The following is a 20680-nucleotide window of genomic DNA, read 5'->3' as shown; positions in this document are numbered from 1 at the left end:
ACAAGAGTGGATCCATGATATCAATAAACCAACTCGTGGGGGAAATGTTGTGCTTAAAATTGACATGGCAAAGGCATATGATAGCATTGACTGGGGTTTCCTTCTTCATGTACTGGCTTCCTTTGTTTTTCTACTTCAGTATGTGGTTTAATAAGTCAATGCATCTCTACCCCATGGTTCTCTATTGTTTTAAATGGCATCCCAAAAGGCTTCTTTAAGGGTGGTCGAGGGCTGCGAGAAGGTGATCCCCTCTCTCCATACTTATTGATTATTATGGAAGAAATCCTCTCCCGATTAATCAAACATCATATTGCAATGAGTAAAATTCAGGATTTTCTCCATCCAAGGGCTTCTCTGGTGATCTCTCATTTATTGTATGCGAATGATATTGTTATATTTTCTAATGGGGGAAAAGCTTCCATGAGAGCTATTATGAAGATCTTGCAAGATTATAAAAATTGGTTCGGTCAGGTTGTGAACAAAGCAAAATCTTCGATAATTTTCTCCAATAAGACTACTTTGGCTCGACAACATATGACCCTGCGCCTAACAGGTTTTACTGAAGGTAAATTACCTTTTACCTATTTGGGGGTTCCTATTATTTCTGGAGGCTTGTTAACATGTCATTTTGATTAATTACTTAATAAAATCTAAAGCAGATTAGAAGGTTGGCAAGCTAAATTGATTTCTAATGGTGCTCGTCTTCTTTTACTTAAACATGTTTTGCAAAGTATTCCGATTCATTGCTTATCCATTTTGTCTACACCATCCACAATGTTGGACAAGATTAAGTGGCTTATGAGTACCTCTTTTTTTTGTTTTTGGAGTTCTGGAAGGAAAGCCAAAAAGGAAATGGTGCTTGTGGGATGCGATATGTAAACCAGTTTCGTAGGGGGGTGTGGATCTTCAAAACCTTCCTGAAGTTTAGAGGTCTCTCCATATGAAGCTTGCTTGGAATCTCCTCCAAGTTAAATTGCTATGGTCTCAATTTTTTTAGCAGAATGTGGCTTCGGAACATATCTCGCTAGTTGACCCTCGAAAGGGAACCTGCTTTTGGCGTATGATTATGAAGAGTCTTCCTTTTGCAAAAAAACTCCTTATGGAGGGTAAACAATGGTAATTTATCTTTTTGGAGGGATCATTGGTTTGATGAGGGCCCTTTGTGTGATCAATAGCAAATTACGAATCTACGTTCGCTAATATTGGCTTAGTGTAAATCTAGGGTAGGATGGAATATTGACCTCTTTTAAAAATTGGTTGGTTTGGAAAAAACGAATATGCTGGTTGAAAAATTGGAAAATTTAAAAAATGGTTAGGACGTTCTTATTTGGGTTCCTAAGGCGGATGGAATGTTTTCCACTCAAAGTACTTGGGAGTGCCTTCGTACTCAATCACTTATGATTTAGTAGATGGATTGGGTTTGGCACCCTTTTATTCCCAAAAAAATGTCAATTTTGATGTGGAAAGCTTTGCATGGTTGTCTTCCTGTGGATGATCAATTGAGGAGAGTGGGTGTTATTCTGGTTTCAAAGTGTGATTGTTGTGCTTTGGGTGCCTATGAAGATCAAGATCATGTTCTTGCTTTAGGTGAATTTGCGTCACAAATTTGGTGTCAGGCCTGTCTTCTTTTAGGCATGTCAAATTTGATTGGAAGGAATTGGAAATCGCATGTTGGTTTCGTCAGGCCAAACGCTCTTCTTGTAGTGGATAGATTCTTGGTCTCCTTCATATTATTATAACATGGCGCTTGTGGTGGAGGAGATGTAAAGCTCGGATGGAGGGCACCCTAGAATCTATTCACACTTTTTGGATATCTATTAAATATTGGTTGTCCTAAGTTGTTTTAAAATTCAAAGATCAAAACAGTATCAGTAAAAGGGATGATGAGTTGCTTCAATCATTAAATCTTCCTATCCCGAGTGCTCGTATGAGGGGTGAAAAGATTGTTCGATGGGAGAAACCAAAGCTTGGTTGGTATAAACTTAATGTTGATGGTTGCTCATTAGGCAATCCAGGTTCTTCAGGAGTAGGAGGAGTAATTCGTGATCATGATGGTGAGCTGCATTTGGGTTTTTCTGCTCCTATTGGTTGTTGTTCTAATAACCATGCTAAGGTTATGGATTTACTTTATGGCTTTAGGCATGCTAGGCATTTGGGTTGTAATGCTATTGAGATTGAGATGGATTCAAAATTGATTATTGATTGGATTGGAAATGGAAGGTGTGGTTTGTGGTATCCAGAAGACTACTAGGAAGAAATCATTAGCTTTCTTGGTCAGATTCGTTTCATTTTTAGACATATCTATCAGGAGTGCAATGCGGTTGTTGATATTTTGGCTAAATCTGGAGCTAAGGGGAGTAATCTTACTTATTTTTTTGCTTTGGAGCTTACAAGAACGGCAACAGGTTTCTTAAGACTTGATAAGGGAGGTTTGCCATATTTAAGAAGGGAATAAGTGTTGGTTCTTTTTGTTTTATTGTTCATGGTTCTTTGGTTTAATTTTCACATTTTTGCATGCTTGGGTTTGGATTTGGCCCAAGTATCTGATTGTTATCACGATTTTCTTCTGCCATAAATGAAAGTTTTTAATAAAATTAGGAGGAGATTACTCGTGAACATGTGACCTTCATCTTTTTCAAAAAAAAAAAGTATGATACAAATAGGATGGCGATATGGTATATAACATTACTCATTAATGATGACATCTGAAATAGCCAAAGCATTCTTGCCTAGAGAATGAGCTACATTGTTGACTTCTCTTTTGATATGTTTAACATACCAACTATCAAACTTAGAAGCATGTGTTTTACGTAATAAATAAGCATTCCTTTGCTATCCCAACTATCTCCTATTACATTGATTGCCTTAACAACAAGTAATGCATCCCTTTCAAGAATCATCTTCTTAAATCCTAGCTTGAGACCAAGGATAGTGGCCTGAAAAGCAGTCTTAGGATTCTGCTAGTAATGGGTCTTGATATAAGTATTAGTGAGTTTTTAATACATGTACGCAATAGTCTCATCTTATTATAGAATATTATGTATTTATGTAAGTAACTTTAATTAAATAAAAAGATGTAATAAGATGTATGCTACGTTATTCATATTACAAGAATTTTTAATAATTTTACAAGTAGCATAACTTTTACGAATGATTAAGGGTATTTTATGAGTTTTTTATTATTATTATTAAGAAATAGAATAAATAATAAAATTTACTTCTTTAGTGTAAATTTTAGAATAAATAACGATTTCAAATAATATCCAGAACAAAATTCCTAAATTAGAACTCTAACTCTACACGATTGTGTTTAGGTAGTGAAGTGATCTCATATATTCTATGAATAGTAGTTAAAAAGTAATGAATAAATACTGATAAAATATTGAATAGTACTAAAAAGTAATAAAAAGTATGTGAAAAGTAATGATAAAATAATGAATAGTAGTGAAGTATTCTCAGAATATTCTAATACCCAAACTATCATGTTGTTGGGTAGTGGTTTTACATTATCATGCTGCAAAAGAAACTTTGAATGTGCAGATGACAAGGACATAGTGATGTTGAATAACGCCTATACAAAGTTGAAAGTGAATATATAATTAAGCTTGAATTGGGATGAAATTATAGTGATTGAATCATTATGACAGTTTGAATATAGAATTTTCTCTAGAAATCTCATGCATGGACAAATCTTAGAACCTGCCAAAAACAAAAACTCAATATCTTCCAAAAATGAATAAAAATTTAGGTCTAGTTTAGATACTTGGTCTCATTTAGTTACAAAGTTTGGATGAGATGAGATGAGATGAGATGTTTTGTTAAAAGTTAAATAAAATATTATTATAATATAATTTTTTTAATATTAATTTTGTCTTAGGATTTGAAAATGTTGAATTGTTTATTATATTTTGTGTGGAAATTTAAAAAATTCATAATGATTATATAAAATGACATGAGATGAGATAGCTTGGTTTTGTGTAACCAAACTAAGAATATCTTAGTATAACTGTGAATAGTAGTAAAATAGTTTGAATTAAAATATTTTATTGAGTTCAATGAAATGAGAGAGAAAAAGTTAAATAAAAATATTAAAAAGTTTAAAAAATATTTAAATACTAGTTTTTAATATTATTTTTATTTCAAAATTTGAAAAATTTGTAATGTATTCTGTGTTTTGTTTGAAAGTTTTAGAAAATTATAATTATTAAGTAATTATTAGATAAACAAAGTTGAAAATTAAAAATTAAAAAGTATTTTGTGTTGGAGTAATGTTGGGAAGGAAATACATGAGAATTTGTAAAAATACTTGACAATAGTTGTGTTGCCAAACGGATAAGGATCTGTTTGAGAATACAATTATGCTCAGATATTTTTAAATTATTTTATTACTATTTATAAATTATTTATTATTATTTTTATTACTATTTATAAATCATCGAAGATACTGTATATCCAAATGAAGCCTATAAATGTAAATGTATTGAATAAACTGCTGAGTTTTAGGCCGAGTTGAGATGTTGGTATGACGTGGAAAGCCATATGCAAGTAGTTGGATTAAGATAGGGGCATTGCTTTTTCTGGCTGCCCTTTTGATGCTTAGGAGTTGACAAGGCCATGAACCTGAACCCATTCTGGTGCTCAAAACTGCCAAAGGGGTCCCAGAGATGGAAACTAGGCATAGAAACTCTCCCCACTTTATACATTTTTTGTTCTTGAAGCTTAGGGCACATTTTCTGGCAGAAAGTGTTGAAAACTTGGGCTCTTCTTATGGCACCAGGATTTTTATCCGAGTTTTAAAACTCATGGGGAAGGGAAATAGATACATAATGTGGGAATTACAGGAATAAACCTAAACTAAATGATGAAAAATTTCATCACTAGGGGTGCAGGAAGCTTTTTGACCACTCCCATTCTCCTATCTGTGAATCATTTCTACTGTGCAAACAGTTTTGGTTCACTAAAGACTGTTAGGCAATTTTATGATTTTGTTTTCTTATATTTAGTTCTGAATATTTTCTCATCCATCCCCCAAAAAGGCCTGTTTCTCCAATAAATATTAAAGGCCATTTCAACCATTCTCAATAGTTGTTTGTAATTGCTGTATTTTAGCAGAAGTTGAGAAAGAACAGGTGTGGCAACAGGGTTTTTGAACGTCAGGGAAAATGCATCATATTTGACAGAACCTTTGCTCCCAATGGTTACCAAAGAGTCAAAGACACAACCATGCGTTGTAAGATGGCTTGAATTCTTGACCTTCTACACAAGAATAGACATGTATGGCATATACAGATAATCCGGTTGCTCTTTTCACCTAGCTTATTAATTGCAGGAACTGGCTCTGGAATAAATTGATGGTCTCCGGCTGCGTTCATGCAAAATCACTACTGATATTGGTGTTATGCTCATATGAATGGAGTCACTCCAATTGAGATCTTCTCTAATTTCTTGACCGAATTAGAAGGTCCAATGAAACGAGAAATAGATACAACATTAAATGCTCATGTGGGATTCACGCTTCTATACCGGCAGCGCTAAACATTGTAAGGTCCGCATGTTATGTCTATTTCTCTCCATAATTTAATCATCCAATTTGATCGGACAAGTGAAGAGGATTTTATACGAATCCCTTCAAACATGAAAAAACTAGCTACCCCTGCATATGGAGTGGAAAGGATTGATTTATTGACATCAAGACATTCTTCCTTCATTCTTGATTTCCTTCAACATGTTCTTCTGGTGGTGGAAGTAAGTCTGGTTCGTTGAATGAGAGCCCCATAGACAAAGATATCCTACTCGGGGTCCTAGGATGATATGCTGAGATCCTTTTTCCCTTGCCATCATAAATAACAGCATCTTCCTCGTCTGGTACTTTACATTTTTCCCCTAATATAATTGTCTTCATCCAAACAGAGTCTTCCATCTTCAACTGCTCTTTCCTCTGACGATTTTCCTCCCTTCTTGCCAATGACAAGCTTCTTGGCAGTTTCATGCTTAAATTCATCGATGTTTTTCGGTAAGGCGAGGACTTGGTCATGTTTCTGCAAGAGTAACTCTCTCCCATTTGCTTCATTGCAGGTGGAAGTGGCAATTTGTTATCCAAGATATCTTCAGATTCTACTGGTTCTGCAGCTTTTGGAGGTGGAGAAGATGTCATTGTCATTGTAATTGCTGTTGAATCAACCAAATCTGGCTTTTCTGCCGTTTCAAATGGAGGGGGAGCTGAAGAAGGGGGTGATGTTCTTCTCCTAAACCGTGATCCACATAGAGCTGTGATCGTAGCCATGGCTGCTGCTATCCCTACAACTAGGAGTGAAAATGAGAGCAATGGATGTATTAATGGCTTCTCATTCAAAGGGATTCTCCTTCCCATGACTTAAACATCCAAAGGAAGATAATGCAAACTTGTGACCTCTATTTCTTTGGATTCTCTCCCTTGTCTGCTCTCTCTATATGTTCTCTATTGTTTTTTTTCTTTCCGATGTTTGAAAATGGTGCAACAAGGTTGTTTGGATCTTGGTAAAGGAAAAAAATTTAGTCTGAAAATGAAGGTGGGTGTTTTTGTTCCTTCTTGGTCTGTATAGGAGTATCCGAAACAATTTGCTTGAATTTAGGAATTGAGAGGACAGAAGAAGAGGAGGGGAGGAAGAGTCATACTATTCTGAGGCTTTCAAGACTCTATATTTTGGCCAAAGCAAGACTATTTAGACGGTTAAGTTAGTTACACCATTCATCTAAATATATCTGTACTCTCTAAAATACAACGGCAAAGTGGACAATTTCCTCACTTCCCTTTTCACACGAGCTTTTGTATGATGCAGCTCATGTTAAATGGGAGGCAGAGTGGAGTGAGGTTCCAGCATAATGTCTGAAGTACATAAGAAATTCATTTGTCACAATTCCCAATATTCAAACATCTCTCTCAGGGTTTAATGTATTGGGTTCATAACAGAAAGAGGAAATTCATAAAAAAATTTCTATAATATTGGCAAGCCAATTGGCTGAATCTTACAGAAATTACATGACGCAGGGATGGAATTATAGATAAAAAGGACTCAAAGCACCACTCCTCCCTCAAATCCTAAGAAAATGAAAAATTGAAAAGAAAATAACATTAGTAAATTTGGGAAAATGTGATTTATACTTATAATTTTTATTTATATAACAATATGTGCTGACGTGTCAACTATTGGTATGTTGAAAATTATAAAATTTGAAATTCAAAATTTGAATTTAAAAAAAAAAAAAAAAACTGATAAAATGGGTCTTGTACATAAAATTATAAATACATGATGTAGCACTATTCATTAATTAATACATTATAATTCTAAAATTCCAAATAGCAACGTCATGATGCATACACAATCTAATTACTAGATTTTTGTTTGCATATAAGTCAAGTCCAACCAAAAGTAATCCTTTTTCCCCTTTGCCGCTTCCTTTACACCTAATAAAACTATACTCTCCTTTTGGATTTGGCACATGCAATTCTACTTTGGATGGAAAGGAACAAAGAAAAGACTTTTTCTCCTTTATTATTATTAGATCAGATTTGTTTGTTATCTTTCATATCTATCTGTTTATCTTTCTTTCTTTCTTTTTTTTGATTTTTTTGTATGATATAAAGCCGACAGAAATAAGTTGGATTAGAAATGAAATGTACATAGGTGGGGTTCTCGTGGTCCCATTTGACAAATATATAAGACCCTTATATTTATAGAATTCTTTTTTTTTTTCTTTTTCTTTTTAATTTCTTGTTGGCATCTAATTTATCGAATTCATTTCCTGTTTATATCAGTATGGAGTCAATCCAGATAGCCTTTTGAAGGCCTTTATAATCTAATTTCTTTTGTTACATTGATTTATATAAGTTTATGGTGGTTTGCAATTGAAGTACCATTAGTCCATTAACTGCATAACAAGTTTTGCCTTTCTGCATTGTTTTTTACTTCCCTTTCAATTGTTTGGGACTGGATTGGAAAAAAAGGAGACAGCAGTCGTGAATGGAAGAAAGCAACACAAGAAGTAAGTTCAGGAGGGTTTGTGTCTTCTGTGGGAGCAGCTCTGGCCACAGAAACGTCTTCAGTGATGCTGCTGTTGAATTGGGCAATGAACTGGTTTGTTTGTTTCATTTATTACTCTCTTCTCTCTCTTTCTTTGCTTTAGTTTAATGCAGTCACAAGCTTTGCTATATGTTCTCCGACATAGTTTGTTTTGATGATAATGTATTCAATTTTAGCTGCTGTTGTAGGGTGTTTGATGTTTTGAGCTGGGATTGTTTCTTGGGAGAATGGAACTGCACTTTGCTTTTGGGTTTTGGCCTTAAAATGAGCTTCTGATGATTTCGGCTTTATGCTGCGAGTTGTAAAATGATAGTTTGATGAGTTGGTTCCGTTTGGTAATGAGACTTATTGGGTTTTGGTTTCTGGCCACAGAACATAATTTAACCAATATATCGATATGATTTTGAATTGTTTATTTCAAATACCGAACAGAGCATTTCCTGTCTTATCATAAAGGCATGTTCTTGAATACTATCCTTGATTGGATCATTCTTAAAGGTTTATTTGTTGTCGGTGTCTGGGTATCCATAACAGGTGAAGAGGAAGATAGACTTGGTATATGGCGGGGGAAGTATCGGGTTGATGGGTTTGATTTCGCAGAGAGTTTTTGATGGAGGTTGCCATGTTCTTGGGTATTTCTAAGAAACATGCCTGATTACCCTTCAATATTATATTGTCTGTGTCTTTCATATTTAATCCTTTCATTTAATGCAAGATAGGTGTTGATCACATTATATCACTTAACAAAATTCTTAACTGCTTTTCACATGCAGGATCATTCCAAGAGCTCTCATGCCTCTTGAGGTAACTCTTTATGTATTGCATCAGATTGTAATTCTTAGCTGCCCATAAGGGTTAGAAATTCTTATTACATCCTATATGGTATTAGTTCTAGTCCGCTACGCTTATATATGTTGTTAGTTGAAAAACATGTTCACTTGTTCATTAGAATATTGTTGGCTAGCACTGATAGATATCTGGTCAACCTGTGGGAGAAGTAAGAACTGTTTTGGACATGCATGAGCGTAAAGCTGCAATGGCTCGAGAAGCTGATGCCTTTATTGCTCTTCCTGGTAATCACCTGGAAAATTCTCATCAATAATCAAATGAAAATAAACAATCACCTCAAGTGTTTTGTTCCTTGAAACCATTGAGATCTTCCTTTACAAATCAAGATGGCTATTCTCTTGGTACTTAATACCTACATATCTTGTTCTTTTCTGGTTTTAGGAGGATATGGGACCATGGAAGAGCTGTTGGAGATGATAACATGGGCCCAACTTGGAATTCATACAAAACCGGTAACCTATCAATTTCACATTTGAAGATATATTGGGAAATTTATCATTGCAACTGGATGTTAATTTCTGTAGGTTGCGCTGCTGAATGTTGATGGGTACTATAATTGCTTGCTGGCATTATTTGACAATGGGGTTGCAGAAGGATTCATCAAGCCAGGTGCTCGGCATATAGTCCTCTCTGCTCCAACTGCAAAAGAACTAATCATTAAGATGGAGGTATTCTTATAACCCAAGTAATTTTCTCCCAGAATCAACTAGGCTAGGAAGGAAACGCCACCTGCATTTTTAAGGGAGAGAGAGAGAGAGAGAGAGAGAGAGAGAGAGAGAGAGAGAGAGCTTCACCAGATTTCAGGAAAATGACTGAACTAAAATTGTTGAATTAGCCAAATTTCTTGGGAAACTCTTCTTGTGCTTGTAGAGTTTTGTTTCAATTTTTTGACTGGGAGATGATATTGAGTTTAATAAAATCTTCTGAATATGTATCTCATCTAATTCTTTGATATGTTTCTGCAGCAGTACATTCCTTTCCATGAACATGTTGCTTCTCATGAAAGCTGGCAGATTGAAAAACTTGGTAATTAATATGTATGCAGGGCAAGAAAAGGCACTCTGATTATGGGGTAGGTCTTTCTCCTATCCTTACTTCATGATGTGATTCATTATCGAATAATATTATTTGAAGATCTTTATATCACACACCATCCAGATTGTATAATTTGATTTGTAAGATTTAAATTTTAAAATTTATTTTCGAAATCAAATTATGGCACTTGGATGGTATGTGATGTAAAGGCTTTTAAATAAAATTATTCTCCGGCATCATCTAAGTGGAAAAGTCTATATAGGTATAGATGGGACCATATATTGTTCATTCTGTGTCTGAATTGCAGTGAATTTGTATAAGCAGCTTTCTTAGGTGAACGTGGCCTTGGATTAAATGCCAAACTGCAACTCACATGGATTTCCCAAGGGATCACATGGGCATCTTCCCTCTGATGAGTCGTGACTGACTCCTCATGGACTAGACGGTTGATTGTGAAGTAGTATAAACACAATCTTCTTTGATTACTGAATGTAATAAACTAGATATACATGTAAGAAGACAAATAGTTATGCAGAAACTAAGTAAAAATCTCTCAAACTTTTCAAATTTCAAATTGCATAATATGAATCGACATTAGCTTTTAAACTACTTCAATTTCAAATTATCAAATTTGTAGATATTTTTAAAGAGCGCTGCTAGAGCCACAGAAAAAATTAACAGAAAATTTAAACCTGGTGTGTAAAAAGTTTTTTTCTTTCAAATATTTTTTTAAACCCCTTAAATATTTTTAAAAAAATAAAAAAATACAAAGTCTTTGAAAAAATACTTCTTTAAGTAAAAATAAAATAAAATAAAGACAAGTAATTCGGTACAAATTTTCTGCAGATATTTTATGTGGAAGTAGTGTTTTCCATTTTTAAATTAAGAATGGATGATGTGGCTTAACATGAACAAAATTCCTGCTTCAAAAATTATGGATGTAATAAACATTTGTTGAGTAATGCTAGATACAGTCTAAGGTGTGCAAGTCCCGTGCACTTCCTGTGATTTAATTTTTTCAATAGTAGACTTTACTTTTTTTCAAAAGAAGTGCGCAGGGCTTCCACACTCTAAAATTGCAAATATCATTTCTCATACAAAATAAGTTCCCTTTTTTATAAGTAATGGTTGTAGGAATATATAGATTCTACAAAGCATTTATGCGTGACTTTGCTTTGTAGCTTTAGTGGAGAGAATGAAAAAAATCTCATGAGTAATAGGGGACAAGTAGTAAACTCCATTTATGAGATCACCTCCTAGGTAATAGAAAGTAATTTACCTAAATGCAATGTAAGAGGACAGATGTAACAGTTCGCTAGAAATTTAATTGTGAAATTTCTATTAACTTTAGGAACCTCGTGAAAACCCCATAAGTTTTCACGAATCCATTAATCGTATAAGTTTTTGTCTAACTACATAGTTAGTGTTATTATTTACTATGGTATCAGAAGTGTGTTTTTGATTATTGGAGATAGTTAGAAGTGTCAAAATGTATTATGGTTTGTGCCATTAGACTCGGAGGGTTATTTAAAGTCTTATGCCGTAATAACATTTTTTCATATTTTCGGACAAAACGTCTGTTCAAAACTGTAGATATTATTAGATAAAAAGAAATATCTTGAGGTAATTTTCATGAATATTATTGGGTAAAAATATTTTGAGTTGATTTTTATAGATATTATTAGATAAAAATATCTTAAGTTGATTTTTTGTAGATATTATTGGATAGAATATTATGAGATAATCTTTTATAGATATTTTAGGTAGGAGAAAACTACACTCAACTCTCAACTCCAGCCTCATCTCTTCCATATCTCATCCATAAGTATCTCCAGCCACCTCTCTCCACGAAATTATCTTCATTTACACTTTCCATTGAAAGAATATCAAACACTCTCTCTCGGACAGCTTTTAGGAGGTCTTTTGCACACCCATTTCGAAACTTTTGTAAGTATTTTATCATAAAGTGTCATTCATATAAGTTGTTCCTTTTTTAGTCTAGTTTACGTGAATATCTTATTTGTCCCATTTGAAAATCATTTGGTCAGTCAAATATTATATAAACTATAGAAAGGTCATTCTGGGAGATAAACTAGAGAATATGTTATAGTTTGGAGTTTTTGACCAAGCTAATGGATAGATATTGGTCCGAAATTTTTATGGAGTATTGTTAACATGTGTATATGATTATTGGTTGAGGATTTTTGCATGATTAAAGGTTTTGATGAAAGATTTTCTTAGATTTAGAAACTTAGAAACTGGAAGAGGAAAAACAGTTTCTGTTTTGAGAAAGTTTAACTCTTTGGTGGTCTAAACCTATTCCAATGACTTTGATAATTTTATTGGAGGATCCTAAGCATCTTATATACATGTTATATTATTATTTTGAAGATATTTGATGTTAGTTTTAAAGATATGAAATTTTATGCAAAGAGATATTCAGATAAGCCAAAGTGTGGATATTCTTGGCTAAATTTATATTTTGATTAATTTCTAACCATGTGATTTTAAATTAGAAGCTTATATATATTTTAGGACATCTTTTTAAACCATGTGATGGTTTGGTTTGAAGATCATATATTTATAAGTCATAGATCAAGAGATTTATCAAAACTAGTTGAAGAAAAAGTTTCTGTTTTTGGACTAAGTGTAAAACCAAAAACTCCAAATGTTATTTTGTGATTTTGGTGACTTTAGTTTGATGATTTAAAGCATGGTTGATGTTAGGATGATATTATGAATATGTTAGAAGTAAGATTTGATTTTTGAAATTCTTGGAGATGTTTTGATTTAAGGTCAAAACTTGTGATTCAAGTGCTTGGATCTTTTTACAAAAAAGTTTGGTGTTAATTATTAGCTTTTCTAAATGGATGTTTTAAGTATGGTTTTGAACTTAGGATTGGAAGATGTTTGTTGCAAAATTTTGGTTTAAGCATGAGTTTTGAAGTTGGAAGGAATTGCAACAAAAATCAAGGGAAATGATCTATGGATGTTTCGGCCATAGTGTGTTCTTCATAGTTGTGTTTTGTTTTTAATTTTTTTGAGTTGATATTTAAGTTTAGGAAAAAATTTACATGAGGAATGTAAATTTTGGAAACTTTTGGAGTTAGTATGCAAAATCCTTAAGTTATGGGTAAAACGGTCATTTTCCCACATGTAGAGAGTAAAATGAAAATTTTACTCTTTAAGTTAGTATTTTCCATATTTCAAATTATTAGTGATTTAGTTCTAACTTTTAGAATCACTAATTACAGTTCCTCGTGGTCGCACTTGAAGTTTTATAAGAAACGCGGAGATCGAGGTAAGTTAGTTTTTAACTTACTAGCAGTCTACTGTGTATGTGTGCTAAGTAAAGGAACTACAGTGTATGTATGTGTGTTATCATATATGTCATGTCATGCCAAGTTATCACGTAATTTTCTATTATACAGAATTTATTCTGTCGTCAATTTTTATCTGTTACATAATATATTCTGTCATGTATTACTGTACCATACAAGTACGTCATGCTAAGTATGTCATCTATTATATGTATGTCAAGTCATGTAATATTCACTGTTGCAAGTATGTCATATTAAATATGTTGTCTATTATATGTTATGCAATGTTACGAAATATTTCTATCTCAAGTTAGTCATGTATTTCAAGTTATATTCAAGTCACGTTATGTTACGTCAGGGCTTCAGTCATTTCATATTCCATTCACGTTTCATCTTGATTACTTATGTATGGGGTCACAGCAATTGTGACGCATACACTACGTGAGACAGCAATTGTGACACGTAGAATACACGGGGCCACAACAACTGTGGAGTATGTATTTTTCATGTTTAGTCAAGTTTGTGTAGAATACATGGGGCCACAACAACTGTGGAGTATGTATTTACACGTAGAATACATGGGGCCACAACAACTGTGGAGTATGTATTTTTCATGTTAAGTCAAGTTTGTGTAGAATACATAGGGCCACAACAACTGTGGAGTATGTATTTTTCATGATAAGTCAAGTTTGTGTAGAATACATGGGGCCACAATAACTGTGGAGTATGTATTTACACGTAGAATACATGGATCCACAACAACTGTGGAGTATGTATTTTTCATGGTAAGTCAAGTTTCAGATCAAGTTCATGTCAAGTCAAGTTCAGTTCATGTTTCAATTTAAGTTATGTCAATTATGCTATGTTGTACGCCAAGTTATGCTTTAATTACTCATGAATTCGATTATGCATTTATGCTTTTACTGTCATGCATGTATCATTAGCTTGTGTGGAAGTTTTTTGTTAACTTACTGAGATTTGTAATCAAATCTCACTTTGGTAGTCCCAACTACCATTCCCCCCAAATGGTAGATCTTATTACAGGACCTGAAGGAGAATCAGGAGCTGATCAACTAGACACAGATGACTAAGCGACGGTGCGACGTCAATGTTAATATAGTAGTTAACGTAAATTACTACTTATACAATGGAGTTGCATCTTTAGTACTTTTTGGATCATAACCATTTTGGACTAGTGTTGTGATCTATTCAATGGGTTTTTATGTATGAAGTATGTTTTAAGCATTTGGAATATTTTCAATTTGGTGCATAGTATTGCTAAAGAAAAAAATTATCTGCTGCGAATATTGCATAATGTTATATGCATGTTAGGAACATTGCATCTTATATGTCATGAACGGGGGCAGGTAACCTTGTGTTACATGTCTCGACGCTTCAAATGTCCGTCCGATCCCAAACGGAATTTGGGGGCGTCACAACAGAGTTTCAAGTTACAAGGATTTTACAATAAATCAAGTAATGGATGTCTTATAGAAAGAATGACCTACAAAATTACACTCCCTCTAAAACAAGTAAACATGATCGTACTATACATCTCACCCTCATTAAAGCCCCGAAGGAGTGACTCAGTGTCATCTACAAGCACATCAACCAAAATCTTAACATATTCAAGTACATGACAATCTGCTCCCTATTGTCAGTTCAAGCCTTCTCTTTAGGAGAAGATGATATCAAATGATGCAATGTTGCCGCCTGGATAACAGCACTTGGACTAGTATCACTAATTCGGACAGACCCGGATCGTCTAGTGCTGAAACTCCTCTCAATGCCACTTGGTATGAAATTCTGTAATGGCCAAGGAAGGTATCTCACCAGCCGTGATGAACATACAAGTAAAATCACCCCTATAATAATAAGTAACCTGCAGTTGAGAAAAATAAAACAGTGAATAACGAACACACGGATACTGAATGTAAGCACTCGTATCTCCATATGAACCTCAATGCACGTGGACTAGATGTTGAAATTCAATAATAAGGACTGAACAATTATTGGATCCTTCAAACAAGTGAGTAATTGACAAGTAATTAATATGACCAATTATTTTGAATTCCATCCTTCTACCTGGTTAACTTAGGCAGATAACCAGATATTGAGGATGTGCCGTGTAAGGTTTCTAAAACGAGGTAAATTGACATGCACTGAGTATCAAGCTTTAAGAACTCATGCTTTAGGCCCAAAGATTAGACTCAAGAAGGTATCTTCTGTAAGCACACTGAGTAGAAAATAGTGTAGCATTTTAAATTACCATCCAAGCAGAAGTGAAACACGAGCTGTTGGTGCTGAAGGCAACCGTTCACCTAATGCAAGCATACCAGCAAGAACACCAGTCACAATTGATGCCACAGCAGCACACGTGGCTACTACAATTGCTCTCCCATGCTTTAGACCACGAGTCTGTTAAAAGTAGAATGAAAATATGTCATGCGAAAGGATATTTGTGCACTATTTTGACACAAATCCACCATTTTCCAAAAATGGTTTCTCATAAACAAGTATACAAACTGGGGACCGTGAAACATTGATTTCTTATGAGTAAAGAGTGTCAAACATATTAGAGACCATCCAGCCAATTCACCCCCTCCAAAAGAGAGAGAGAGAAGAAAAGAATAGTACAGACATGTTACAACATGGTTTGAAGGTTATTTGGCTCAAAAAGGTTAAATAGTTCAGATGCTGTTCCATCAACAAAATGAAATCAAATTGTCAATTTGGTCAACTGTTTGAAATACCTGATAATAAAAGCCTGTACCACTAAAAGATACACTGATTGAAATGCATATAGGTACCAGCATCCTGTGGAAGCCCTGCTCCAAAAATACAAATCCCATCTTTGATATTACCGATGCCATCCTGCAATTAGGTGCATTTCACTTAAAATATTTTAAACAAATAATTTTGCTTTAGGAATCAAGTTCTGCTCTTTATACAAGTTCAACTTCATAACAGAGACAAATTTGACCATAAATTGCTCCACAAATTTTTGCCTCAAATGGAAAGAAATATTATGATCTGGCATAAAAATATGTATTATTCAGATTTGACAGATCTCACGAGAAAGCATGAAAATATCCTAGTTTTAGATACTGCAAAGCTTTCCGTTAAGTAGATTAAAGGTTTTCTATATACTCTACTATGTTATTAAGATGAACTGGCATGTACTATATCCTTAGATCAAATGACAAGGAATAAGTTAGAGAGAGAGAGAGAGAGAGAGAGAGAGAGAGAGAGAGTACCCAAACAAAACACCAGATTCCAAGCCATATATAATTTCTTCAACAACTTCATATTCCATCTGAATTGAAAGAGCATGTCAATTAAGGATACAGGTGGAGGAGGGGGGAGAACGATGCTAATCAAACACCATGGTATCGAAAAACAAAGGCATAAATCTTGCTAAGTGCAAAATAACTGAAGGGGAATTTTTACCATCTCCTGTTCTCTTCGGTGTCGTTTGTAGATTCGAAGCCATCCGTTAAGAAGCACCTAAGTAAAAGAATTCTACAAGGCTTACAATCATCACATAATTGATAAATGAAACCATGTGGAGTGCTTGTAGCATTATGACAAATTTCATCCGACTGTGAGTCATAGATAAAATAGCAGGAACCTAGGTCTTCTGAGCAAAGCATAAGGTATACAAATAATTGGGATTTGAGGTTTGTTGAGTCGCACAGAGCATCATATCTATCCAATTGAAATCTAACGCATAATTAATACCATGTCGCACAGGCATATTGTTTTTAGAGGTCCAAATGCCAGGTATCTAGCTAGTTATATGAAATAGGGGTAGAGGTCTTACAACACCTCCTTCCAGATGGGCTTGTTATATGAAATCCAAAAAAAAACCCTCCTAACTTTCAGGTTTGCAATATCAGAATCTGGCCACGTGAGCAGGAGTTGAGAGACTCTTGAATGCTTTTGCAAAATTTATGAAAAGAATCTGAAAGACATGTCAATGCTAAGATCAGATGGTGCATAGGATAAGGTACCCACAAACAAGATGGCAACTGCAAATGCTAGCCATGGTAAATGAAACATGGATATGGCAGTTGCCTCTTGCTCCTCACCTCCAGCACCAACTCCTGCAAATGCAAAAACATGCACAAATGATTATTTTATATAGGTCAATCAATAAAATAAGACAACTAAACAACTAACTTTAAAACATTAGACTGTTATTATCAGCCGGATATTTTGTTTAGACACTTTGGTGACCAAACAGAAAAAAAAAAACTCGATGGCCTTCAGATAATAAGAAACTGAAACCCAACTACCACAGAGACAAGAATTCACCAATATTCACACACCAGACAGGCCTTGAGCTGAAATTTTTTTAAAATAAAAATTCTTAACCTTTACTAAATATAATTAGCATGAGGTCAGTATTCCAAATTATATGAGTGCCTATGAGATCAATTCCACTGTAAAAAAAATATAAAAGTAAAGAGCTTAAATTACCAATTGTGCCAATACCCGCAAAAGTAATTCCCACCCAATCAATAGCATTCATGACTTCCTTCAAATAAAAATGGGAAAAGATGGAAAGAATAGCAAGTCCGCAACCAGAAACTGGTTGGATGACAGATACCTGAGAAGAGATTGTTAAGAAATAAACCAAGTTTAAGAAACAGGTCAAGATCAGCATAATATGGATCCAAAGTTTCACCTACAACAACGCAGGAAGCAGTAAAAAACTCAACGTTGATATTCGTATTTCTAGAAGTGCCCGGAACTTCATCTTCGATTCGATAACTGACAAGGGAATTGGCAGATTTCTATTTCTAATGTTATTTTTGTGTGGATAGAGTACTAACATAAATAATAGAGATATGAAAGCTTGATGTAAATGCACTTACAGGGGCTAGAGATAGTGCCCTCAACATCAACATTGCTCCAAATATATCCATTAGAAAACCGATCACCCAAGTATTGTTGGAAGCATATGCCTTTATCACCTAAAAGCACAAATATTGTACATTTATAACAACAGGAATCGTTGATCAGAGAACATGCAGATGCTACGTATGGTTGCATGGAACTGGGGCATATGGAATTCAAACTGAATTTCTTTCCGTGGAACTACACTGCAATTCCCCATGATGGGTCATCAAATCAAACGGAAAATCACGCATCATTGCATTGGACTTTCACAAAGTTGCGTCTTTTCAGGTTCATTTTCACGGTATAACTTTATATTACCCAGTATAATTCAGACCAACTAAAACGAAAGAAATCACAGAATCACAGAAATGAATAATGGGTGGCGAGAAAATGTTACGAAAAAAAAGAAACAAGAGCAAAAAGGTTTTGGGCGTGCCTTGAACTTGAAAGAGAGAGGGGGAAGAATAAGGGTGCCCTTTTTCTGGAGGACTTTGCCGATGTTGTTACCAGCCGTCGCCGCTAACGTTAAGCAGATCGATTCCCACATCTCTTTCTCTATTTCTCTCTCAATAATTTTCAGAGGCGATCAATTTCATCTGATCCATGGCGGTAGCTACGGCCTATGTCGCCAATGGCTTTTCCTTGAAAAATAATACCGGTAATCACTTCCAGTACCATTAACAAATCACAAACGAAAATGATACTAGGACTACTGCCCACCAAACGTCCTCATCATATATTTTTATATTTTATTTATTTTTAATGCTTAAGAAATTAATTATTAATCAATTTATATTTTTTTATTTTTTTAATGATTAAAGATATTTAAAAAATATTAAAAATAAAAAGTCTCATTTGTATTAATGTTTACATTTGACAGTTATATTAACATTGTCTAATCACAAATATTAAGCAAAAATTAAATAAATAAATACAAATATTCAATAATCTAAAAATAATATTTTTATGTGCAAATCTTAAATAAACAAATTATGTATAGACCATTTATAAAATGAGCAACGCTATGAATAGTCATAAAGAATGCAAGGACACCATAATCATTTTGAAAGAGAATAAAATTCACACTATTAAAAAATTAATTTATTCATGTAAATCTTATATTTACTCATTTTTTTCAAAAAGATTTTATGGCCCTTATGCACTCCCACGATTACAAATATCTTTTTAAAATTTTTTCATTGCAAGACACTTAGGTTCAATTTTCTATAAAAGGATTGCACAAAACTTATCTCTTAAGAATTTATCCAAATTATTACTCTATTTTAAATGAAACTACACTAAAATTCCATTTATTTTTAAAAAAAATTTAAAGAATAGATGATTTAAGAATATTAAAAATTTCATATTTTACGTAACGAACAAAAAAAAAGGAAGTTTTCACATGTAATTTTCTAAACATTGATGCTTGTTTTTAATTCAAGAATTTGCATGTCAAGTACAAAACATAAATTAAATATCATAGTAAAAAATTTATTATCACTCCTTGTCGAGGATTTATGTACTCGTAGAATTAGTCGAGAAGATGTTTCCGAAAACCCGATGCCAATAAAAAATAAAAGTTATTATCAATATTTTATGAATTAATATGCTTTAAAAACATTTTACGGAATAATACGGATTATATAATAGGTCTTGTCTAAAAGTAAAACTCTAAATTCGAATATTACACTCTAATATGCACAATTTATTTCGTTGGATTCAAAGAGCATCTCATTTCATCATTATAATTTTTTCAAATTCTAATTCAATTTTTTCAAATCTCAAAATAATAATAATATTAAAAAATAATATTCTAACAATATTTTATTCAACTTTCATTTAAAATTATCTCATTTCATCTCTTAATCCAAACAAACTTATCAATTAATTTTAATACTACATAATCAGTACGTGGGTACTGCCAAGTTATAATTTGATTGGCAACAATGATAAATATCCGAAATAAAACTTGATTGGTTGCCAAGAATATTCAATTTTTAGAAAAACCATTCCAATGGAAAAATGCTCGAGAAAAAAAGATTTTCCACAACAGAAGTCATCCCATGGGTTCTGAACTTGGACAGAGTGCAACAAAGCATCATTCAAATATAATTTTGAGTTGTATTCTTATATCCTTATCCTTCTCTCCCCAAGCTGTGTTGACATCGTATTGTTTATCAAACAGTAGATTATCTATTATTTTTTAAAATAATAAATTCAAAAGTTGATAATAATAGTCAAGGCTGAGATAAAGAAACAGCCAATAGCGAGAAGATGACAACTCAATTATTGACTGCTGCATGTGTTGTTGACATGAGTGACAGGATGATCTAAACCTGGCTAAGTTGTTCCCACATTCTATGAATTTTTAAGGGATATTTCTCTATAAAGTATTTCGATGTAAACACGACTACACACCTGTGAATTTAATAACTACGATCTAGACATGGCTTCTAAGGGGAAAAGAAGTGAGAAACTGTTCACAATAATATAGTTTATGGTATGTAAACA

General features: G+C 33.6%; 3 protein-coding genes across 8 annotated transcripts; 2 read left to right on the top strand and 1 right to left on the bottom strand.

Annotated features, from left to right (window-relative positions):
- Positions 1-4642: 4642 nt before the first annotated feature.
- Positions 4643-6428, top strand: LOC122298666. Its single transcript, XM_043108523.1, has 2 exons — positions 4643-5540; positions 6076-6428. Exons 1-2 carry the CDS (start codon positions 5495-5497, stop codon positions 6375-6377), a joined length of 348 nt encoding a protein of 115 aa, XP_042964457.1. The 5' UTR covers positions 4643-5494; the 3' UTR covers positions 6378-6428.
- A 1115-nt stretch (positions 6429-7543) lies between these two features.
- LOC122298665 (cytokinin riboside 5'-monophosphate phosphoribohydrolase LOG8-like) lies at positions 7544-10553 on the top strand. 3 transcript variants are annotated; one of them, XM_043108522.1, is made up of 8 exons: positions 7544-8114; positions 8595-8692; positions 8834-8864; positions 9034-9133; positions 9291-9361; positions 9434-9577; positions 9878-9981; positions 10269-10553. In XM_043108522.1, exons 1-7 carry the CDS (start codon positions 8001-8003, stop codon positions 9941-9943), a joined length of 624 nt encoding a protein of 207 aa, XP_042964456.1. In that variant the 5' UTR covers positions 7544-8000; the 3' UTR covers positions 9944-9981; positions 10269-10553. The 3 variants fall into 3 exon arrangements, with proteins under 3 accessions (XP_042964456.1, XP_042964455.1, XP_042964454.1); XM_043108521.1 differs by having other exon boundaries at positions 7548-8114; positions 9875-9981; positions 10252-10553; XM_043108520.1 differs by having other exon boundaries at positions 7550-8114; positions 9875-9981.
- Positions 10554-14705: 4152 nt separating this feature from the next.
- LOC122299918 (probable magnesium transporter NIPA9) lies at positions 14706-18877 on the bottom strand. 4 transcript variants are annotated; one of them, XM_043110402.1, is made up of 10 exons: positions 18606-18877; positions 18145-18243; positions 17959-18063; positions 17762-17876; positions 17282-17370; positions 16715-16771; positions 16522-16580; positions 16018-16138; positions 15534-15682; positions 14706-15146 (listed from the first exon to the last, which is right to left on the bottom strand). In XM_043110402.1, exons 1-10 carry the CDS (start codon positions 18714-18716, stop codon positions 14927-14929), a joined length of 1125 nt encoding a protein of 374 aa, XP_042966336.1. In that variant the 5' UTR covers positions 18717-18877; the 3' UTR covers positions 14706-14926. The 4 variants fall into 4 exon arrangements, with proteins under 4 accessions (XP_042966336.1, XP_042966335.1, XP_042966339.1 ...); XM_043110401.1 differs by having other exon boundaries at positions 17747-17876; positions 18606-18876; XM_043110405.1 differs by lacking the exon at positions 17959-18063 and having other exon boundaries at positions 18606-18875.
- Positions 18878-20680: the final 1803 nt, after the last annotated feature.

This window comes from Carya illinoinensis, chromosome 16 (genome assembly GCF_018687715.1).
Source record: "Carya illinoinensis cultivar Pawnee chromosome 16, C.illinoinensisPawnee_v1, whole genome shotgun sequence".
Classification (NCBI taxonomy): Eukaryota; Viridiplantae; Streptophyta; class Magnoliopsida; order Fagales; family Juglandaceae; genus Carya; species Carya illinoinensis.
The sequence above is the reverse complement of the archived record's forward strand: the minus strand, read 5'-3'. Positions and strand labels throughout refer to the sequence as shown.